At 33.0% G+C, this 8,345-nt stretch overlaps 1 protein-coding gene across 2 annotated transcripts in view; it reads right to left on the reverse strand.

Moving 5' to 3' along the window:
• Positions 1 to 8,345, reverse strand: part of NLGN1 (neuroligin 1) — a 909,691-nt gene that overhangs the window by 497,741 nt on the left and 403,605 nt on the right. For both annotated transcript variants that reach the window (XM_011944140.1, XM_011944139.1), the window contains one exon: positions 3,900 to 4,052. In XM_011944140.1, coding sequence (XP_011799530.1) covers positions 3,900 to 4,052 — 153 coding nt within the window. The remainder of the gene's footprint in view (positions 1 to 3,899; positions 4,053 to 8,345) is intronic.

Raw genomic sequence — 8,345 nt, forward strand, 5'->3', positions numbered from 1 at the left:
TTCTTTCTTTCTTTCTTTCTTTCTTTCTTTCTTTCTTTCTTTCTTTCTTTCTTTCTTTCTTTCTTTTCCTTTCTTTCTCTCTCTCCCTCCCTCCTCTCCTTCCTCCCTTCCTCCCTTCCTTCCTTCCTCTTTTCCTCTCTCTCTCTTTCTTTCTTTGACTGAGTTTCACTCTTCTCACCCAGGCTGGAGTGTAATGGCGCAATCTCAGCTCACAGCAACCTCCATCTCCCAGGTTCAAGTGATGCTTCTCCTGCCTCAGGCTCTCAAGTAGCTGTGATTAAAAGCACCCACCACTGCGCCAAGTTAATTTTTGCATTTTTGCTAGAGACGAGGTTTCACCATGTTGGCTAAGCTGGTCTCGAGCTCCTGGCCTCAGGTCATCCACCCACCTTGGCCTCCCAAAGTGCTGGGATTACAGGTGTGAGCCACTGCACCTGGCCATTTCTCCCTACATTTGTAAGATGATTATAAATAATATACTAGAATGTTAAAAAAATACTCTACTAATAATAATTTTAAACATATTTAAGGACTATGTAACAATGTATCAAATAAAAGATGCTGAAGAAAGCAAATATGGAAAGTTTATGTCAAAACTGACTGAGGACAAAGAATGTGTATAGCCAAAAGTGAAAGAAAAGTTAAATATTCAATGTAGAAGAAGTATGAGGCTAAATAGTAGGAGGTCGCCGGGGGCTCTAACATGAAACTGGGGAATGAGGTTAGCAGGCAGAGTCCTGCATTCCCTTCCCTCTTTGTCAATCTTATTGGCAGTTTTTCCTATCATTTTGAATAGCATTTCCAGGATGGGTGAAAATCATACACAACACAGTAAGAGTGATATTCTGTGTTACCACTCCAGAGGAAACCACTAAAGGGTGTTGGTAGAAGAACTAATTCTGACCTGTTACTAGCTTCTTCTGAGGAACAGTGGAGGTATCTTTTTTCTTCTATTCTATTCCTACTTTGTAATAAGCAATTTTTTAACATGAAATCTTTAAACTGAAAAATTGGCCGCTAGATAGCTCTATGAATTTTCTAACTGAAACATTAGCACATCTCTACTCATCACTAAAAACAAAGCGAAAAACAAAACTTGTAAGATTCCCTACCACCTCCACATGGTAAGTTCAAATCGACACAAATTGCACTACCTGTTGCAGACATCCTGATTGTTCCAGCCAGTCACCTCGAATCAATGATCTTATAATTACCCATTTTGTCCATTGGACCCCCAAATCTATTTCTTTCACACCAAAATACCCCAGTGAAAACATAGCTCAGGATTTCCTCAGATGTGGGATCATAGCTTATTTCCTACTTAATCACTCCGGTGCAAATTAGACAGCCATAGTCTTGGATCCCACACCCAAGAAACCTTGGCTTACCTTTTTACTGTTAGACAAATTATTCACAACACCAGTCTCAAAAGTCTACAGTCTTTATTGCTGCAGTTCTGTCAGATGAGCTGTTGATCTTGCTGTGGTGCAGCACTCATGCAAAATATGCTGAAACACATGTTCTGATAATTTCTCTTTTATGAATTAATTTATTTAAATACATGTTCACAATACCCAACACATATTTTTGGAAAAAAGTGACCAGAAGACATCTGTTCGAGAGCTAATGTCTTAAAGTCTACCTAAACAATGTTTCACAGAGTTTATGCTTTGTCACATTGAGAGGAGGTCTACCAAGGACAGCCTTCGGCTTGTTATCAGTGTATAATGTGTTTAAGAGAAATAAAGGAGAAGAGACAACTAAATGTTACATTCTAGGGTACAGTAGAGCCAGAACAAATATTTAACACTGGGAAATCATACTTTAATAACATCAACACTGTCTGCTGTCTGCTACTATCTAAACCAAGTGATTGAGTTCTTTATATTTTGGCGAGTTAATCCATTACCTTGCCATCTAATCCTCACAGTGTGGCATTTAAAATGGGGTATGGGCATGAATATAGGATTAAAATCAGGTCACAGTCAAGTCCTCATCAGTTCTGAATACATAAAAAGAAAAAGAATGGGTAAAGTTTATAATAACATAATAACAAAGTTTATTTTATGAAATCTTGCTTTATATAATCAAAACCAGTAACAGAAAGAGGCAAAAAAAAAAAGTTGTGACCAAAGCATTTCTTAAATAAAATAAATATATATGACTAAATGGATGTTCAAGTCCTTAAAAACAGTGTTACCATAATTTAGCATTTCAGTTTAAAGTTTCACCCGGTAAACTGGTCACTGCTCAGGATTTTTCACTTGAAAAATTAGAAAAATAGAAGAAGAATAATCAACAAAAACAACTGAGCTCTCAACAATACTACAATTAAAATTCAATGCATTAAAATATTAAAAACCCTCCTTGCGATTAAAATGTTCCATAGGAAAAAATGACAACATTAAGATTTAAGAATTCAAGATTTAAGATTCAAGAATTATTATGAGCAATTATTTGTATGTCTTCTAATACACAGAATTTTCACTGGTGGAAAGACACTCATCCCAGCCCACAGAAATCGTGTGAATGTTTGATGCAATGGATGATTAGACACTATGGAGGAACTCATGTGTATTTGATCAATGCTACAGAACTATTTTATACCTATACTGATGCAGCACATCTATGGTAATTCACTACACTCCAAATTTCAAAAAAGCAAACTAGAAAATGATTGAGATTTAACCTTCACATTGGTAAAATGTCTCCTTCCCCCAGACTATAAACTTGATTCACAAAAATTATCCTACCTTTTAAAACTATTTGACCTTTGTGATAAGCTTAAACACAGAATTATGACTGCACAGGAGTTAGGATAACACTGAAGAGGAAAAAATTCTGATTCTCAACATGGATAAAGATATGATTCTACCAATTATTATAAAAAGGAATATAATTCAAATTCCTTTTTCAGAATATTTTAGATAATAAAATGAAAGAGTGAGGTGCTTCTTTGTGTATAAACAAAATTATAATTTATACTTCTTCAAGTGTATAGTATGGGATAAGACTTGGAGAACAATCAAGAATAAAAATTTAAATATTTTGTGGATGCATTATGCTCTTTTAGCAAATTCTGTTAATTAAGTACATCACAGATAAAGATGTTTTAATAAATCATACAGTAATTTTACTCCTCAAATTGTGGCAACATTATAACAAATAAACATATACTAGAATAGCAAGTTTATCTTTTAAAAACTGGTTATTGCATAAGATAACATGCCTATCTCAGAGTACCTAAGTTATTTTGTAAATAGTATTTCTCTCATCACAGCTAAAAATCTCCACTTTGTGTTTATTTTATCATTCTTTTGGCAAGAGTATACATCATTGAACTGAATTCTTTGTTACTTTATAAAATCCATGTATGCTTTTTTCAAATTAAATAATTCAATCAGAATACATTCAGAAAAATATTACTAATTATTATGGAACCAAAATAACAACAACAAACCAAAGAAACCTCCATCACAATGGCAAACAATCATTCCCAAAAGCGAGTCCATATGCATACTCCAGAAGAGAATGTAAACTTACATCTTATCACACCAAACCTCAGGCAATCTTATAGTATTGTAAACAGAAAAGCAGAAGGAGGAAATATTGTTCAAAGATGAACTCTTCTTCAATAAGGCCCAACCATTTTGCCTTTCAGAGTTTTATAAACCAGGAAGTACATTCCATGACAACATGAATAATTTCATCACCTTTTAGTTTCACATCATAAAGCCAACCTATAGAGTTCATCGAAACTATAAAAAATTTGGGTTCAAGAACGTCAACAAGCATAAAAACATGGGTGAAACAAAGCAAAGCAGAACAAAACAAGTCAAAACAAAACCATCATATACTTCATGGATTCGTCGTGAAAACGATAAAGAGATTCTTCTTACCAAGTACCCCAAGTCGATAGTTGACTGTGATGACGATCACATTGCCATAACTTGCCAAGACACTTCCATCATATAAATTTCCAGTACCTTCCATATATGAGCCACCATGGATATACACCATCACTGGTTTGGGACCCCCACTGTCCCGAATATCTGGAAAACAAATGGTTGACAATCGTTCTTATCCTCAAAAATAACACACAGTGAAGCAGAGAATACATTTTCCATCTTAGAGAAAAGAGGGTATAATTTCAATATAGTTCTTAAACTGCTGTTTTTATTAAAAGTGTTTCTTAAGCAACTCAGATAAATAGCTATTGTGGAAATAGCAATAGGCATCCACTGTTTTCTATCAAAATTTTGTGTACAAGTTGCAAGCTGAGTTATAAAACTTAGACAAATTAAAATTAGATATGAATTTTAGTGCATTTTGATTAATTCCTCAAGTGACAGTAAAAGCAAAAGAAATAGAATGGCAATGATTCTTAGAACTACTTTTTAAAACTATTATAGACTTCACATGACATTTATGAGCCATAAACTAAAGACAATGGTATTATTGCTATTGTGAATAAAATAATCTATTTATCCTTTCTTATGTACTGTAAAGCTTTGTAACGAATGCAACATAATTACATCAACTCATTTATGCTCCAATGTGTGAACATAATTACAGTATTGTGTTATGCAAGATGTTTCAGTTTACTACCTAAGGAATTTCAGATGAATGTTTAGGCAGTAAAGTCATGTGCATCTGTGTTCCTCTTATTGCATTTAGGGGAATGTCATTAGAATGACATTTTTTGGGAAATTCAGGACATCCACTATATCCAGCTCCCCTTACCCTTTGGAAGAAGAGAACATACAAATATTTTTTTTTACTTTCTTTGTGTAGCTAATATACTCTTCTTCTTCACACTTTGGCTGTATGTTTTATCCTGTAGACATGGGATGGGATAGAGCTAAGTTCAAGTGTAAAGTGTAAAAATTTAGGATTAAAGTGATTTCTACAGCTCTGAATTTTATTAAATATATTTGCTTTTTTCATACTTTTCCTCAATTATGTAATTTTCAATAAGGATCTAGAAATAACATATAAATAAAGCAAGATAATTTTAATCAGTATGAAAAATGCACTGATTTCTGTAGATAAGTCTAACTGTATATCAGCAAATATAGTTTTATCTATGAATTATATAGATTTAAATATTTGAAATATTATATGTATGTATATATATGGCTCTGAATATATACATAAATAAAACATTACTATTATATAGTAGCCCATGATCGCTTATACCCACAATTGAAACAAAATTACATCAAATGTATTATCTTTTTTATGCCAATATTAAAAAGTATAATTTAATAGTATGTTTTTGTTCCTTTGTTTTTGAAATTTTTTATCAGATTTAACTCTCCAACATCCTTATAATCGAGGTGCCAATTTTCAGAATGGACTAACAGAATACAAATTTATTGAAAGAACTAGTGATTACTTAGAGATTGCTTTGCATTTTTTGTAAAAAATAGATTGTGTAATGTAAACGCCTTGATTTCTCTATTGTAATAACAAAGTGATTTCTTTAAATGAAGAATCATTTTAGGCTCAAGAATTGCAGCTCAGCTTGGTTAACCAGATTTTCGAGTTGGGGAAATGGCTAATTGCAGAACTCACAACCTTTTTTAAAAGACTATTTAAATTTGACTTAATATCAGTGTATAAAGTTACTCATACCCCTCTAATACCCCAAAGGTATATTTGAGAAGAACGTCTTGTTTTTAAGTTGTGAGGGAAGGATACTTTGACATAGGAACCATTCCCTAAACACAGACACATTTAAGAGGAAAATCTAAATTTATTTTCTCCTTGAAACCTTGGGAGAAAAAAATAGTACTCACTCATTTATAAGGACTTGGGGCTTGTGGAGATGTTAGACTGACTTACACAGAGAAAGTAATCCTTTTGAGATTGTTAAACCATGCACCTTAAATGCCTGTTTGCTACATACGGTTTCAGTTTCTTGTTTTTCTAGTGTGGCTGGCACTGAAGAAGCAATAATAAATTATTAAACTGAAATCATTAACTGACTGTTCACAGCAGACACTGTACTCTGCTAATTGTATGCTTGGAGGTAGCACAGAGGGAGGCTGTTTCAGAATTCTTCTTTAATTAAAATTACACAGAATTACAAAGCACCAACTGTGAACAGTAATGAAATCTTGGTAGAACCATTCTGTTCACCTGGAAAACAATACAGGCACACATTGAGAAGAACTGCCACGTTTTATATTTAATAACAGAATTAAGTGGACATTGTCAGAAAACACTGAAAATATGACAGTAGATTCTAGGAGCTATTTTGAGTAGTATCTTTTTATTTTTCTTTGAAAATTTGACTTGAAAGAATTACTGATAGTTTGGGTTAATCTTAATTTTAATTTGCCTTTTCAAACTTTTCCAATTTCAGCCTTGCCTAATAACTTAAGATATTGAGCAGTTCTTTTAAATACAGTTCTCTGGGATTCTTATGCTGTGTTCCAAAACATATTTTTCATTTGAAGTAACCCTGAGATTTATGTTATAAAAAGTATTATTAGGTTGGTGCAAAAGTAATTATAGTAAATAAGTAAACTTACTAAAATAAGTAAAATTCTTAGACATAACAAACCTTAATATTGCTAACAAAGTTTGAGAAACCATAGAAACTTTGGACATTTTCTGTTACAGGAAAAACTGTGGTCCATCTTAGACTTTATTTTAATTTTGTTTTTATTTTTGAGATGGAGTTTCGCTCTTGCCACCCAAGCTGGAGTACAGTGGTATGATCTTAGCTCACTGCAACCTCCACCTCCAGTGTTTAAGCTATTCTCCTGTCTCATCCTCCTGAGTAGCTGGGATTACAGGTGTCCGCCAACACGCCAGGCTAATTTTGCATTTTTAATAGAGATGGGGTTTCACCATGTTGGCCAGGCTGGTTTTGAACTCCTGACCTCAGGTGATCCGCCCACCTAGGCCTCCCAAAGTATTGGGATTACAGGTGTGAGCCACCACGCCTGGCTAGGCTTTACTTTGTATAATGTTTTATTACGAATTTCTATCTTAGGCTTAACTTTTATGCTTAGTTTATAGGGTTTTTTTTAATGTAAATAGCAAATATAAAGAGTTTCAATTATAATTATTTATTTGTTTTTAGAAAGAACCAGACTCTTTATAAATAAAACTAACATATCAGACAGACTAACAGACTACCATTGAATACCATTTTCTAATTCCATCATTTTAATAATAACGTTGAAGGGGGCATTTATCTTCTGTGCAAATATATCAAATGCAGCTTATTAATTTATAATTAATTTTTTAGAACCAAGTTGTCTCTTTAAACCTTGTTACATATTTAACCACCTATAAATATGGTAGAATTTGTGAACTATGAATTTTCACTTAAGATTTTTTACTTTGCTTAAACAGCATCTATTGACTTTACTAAAATTTCTAAGAACCATTTCAGAAATTTTAAAATACTAACTCAGTTCCAGTAAAAGTACAAATGTTTGCCAGGTATGTTTATAATTTCTGTTATTTGCAATGGTTTTAAGCCTTGCTAAACACAAACAGTTTAAAAAAAAATTGGAGTCTAAGTAAACACCTTGATTTAAAATTTTAGTACCTATTTTGTCTTTCTTATAGACCCAAATTTTAAGCCAATGCAGCGAGTGTCAATAGATGTAGAGCAGTTAATGGGGATTTATTTGTGCCTGGCAACCAGGGTTTGAAATCACAATTTCCATTAATGATCCCAGTGTATAATTATTAGTGATATAATCATTAAATATGTTTACTGGGTTTTTTTTTTTTCATCTTAAAGGACTTATGAAGTACTTAATTGCCCATATTTTAGAGTTTTAGATTAACAGTTTTAAAATTGTGAAGTATTGCCTCAATTATATATTTCTCTATTATTAAAAAAACATTTCAAGGCAGACTTTTGTGCCTCCAGTCATTTTTATGAACCTCAGGTTACCACTCAGAACCACTGAATGAACATAGAAGCATTGATTGAATTTCTCCTTGTTAAACCAGACATAACAGAATTAAACATATCTTTTTAGTTTAAAAAATTCAAAATCTACAAAAAATTGTCTCAAAAGGAACTATATAGGGTATAAAATTGCATTTATTTATTTATTTATTTATTTATTTGACAGACTCTCGCTCTATGGCCCAGGCTGGAGTGCAGTGGTGCAATTTGGGCTCATTGCAATCTCCACCTCCCAGGTTCAAGTGATTCTCCTGCCTCAGCCTCCTGAGTAGCTGGGATTATAGGTGCTCACCACCATGCTGGGCTAATTTTTTTTATTTTTATTTTTATTTATTTATTTATTTTTGAGACGGAGTCTCGCTCTGTAGCCCAGGCTGGAGTGCAGTGGCCGGATCTCAGCTCA

The sequence above is a fragment of the Colobus angolensis genome, unplaced genomic scaffold (assembly GCF_000951035.1).
Source record: "Colobus angolensis palliatus isolate OR3802 unplaced genomic scaffold, Cang.pa_1.0 Scaffold228, whole genome shotgun sequence".
Lineage (NCBI taxonomy): Eukaryota > Metazoa > Chordata > Mammalia > Primates > Cercopithecidae > Colobus > Colobus angolensis.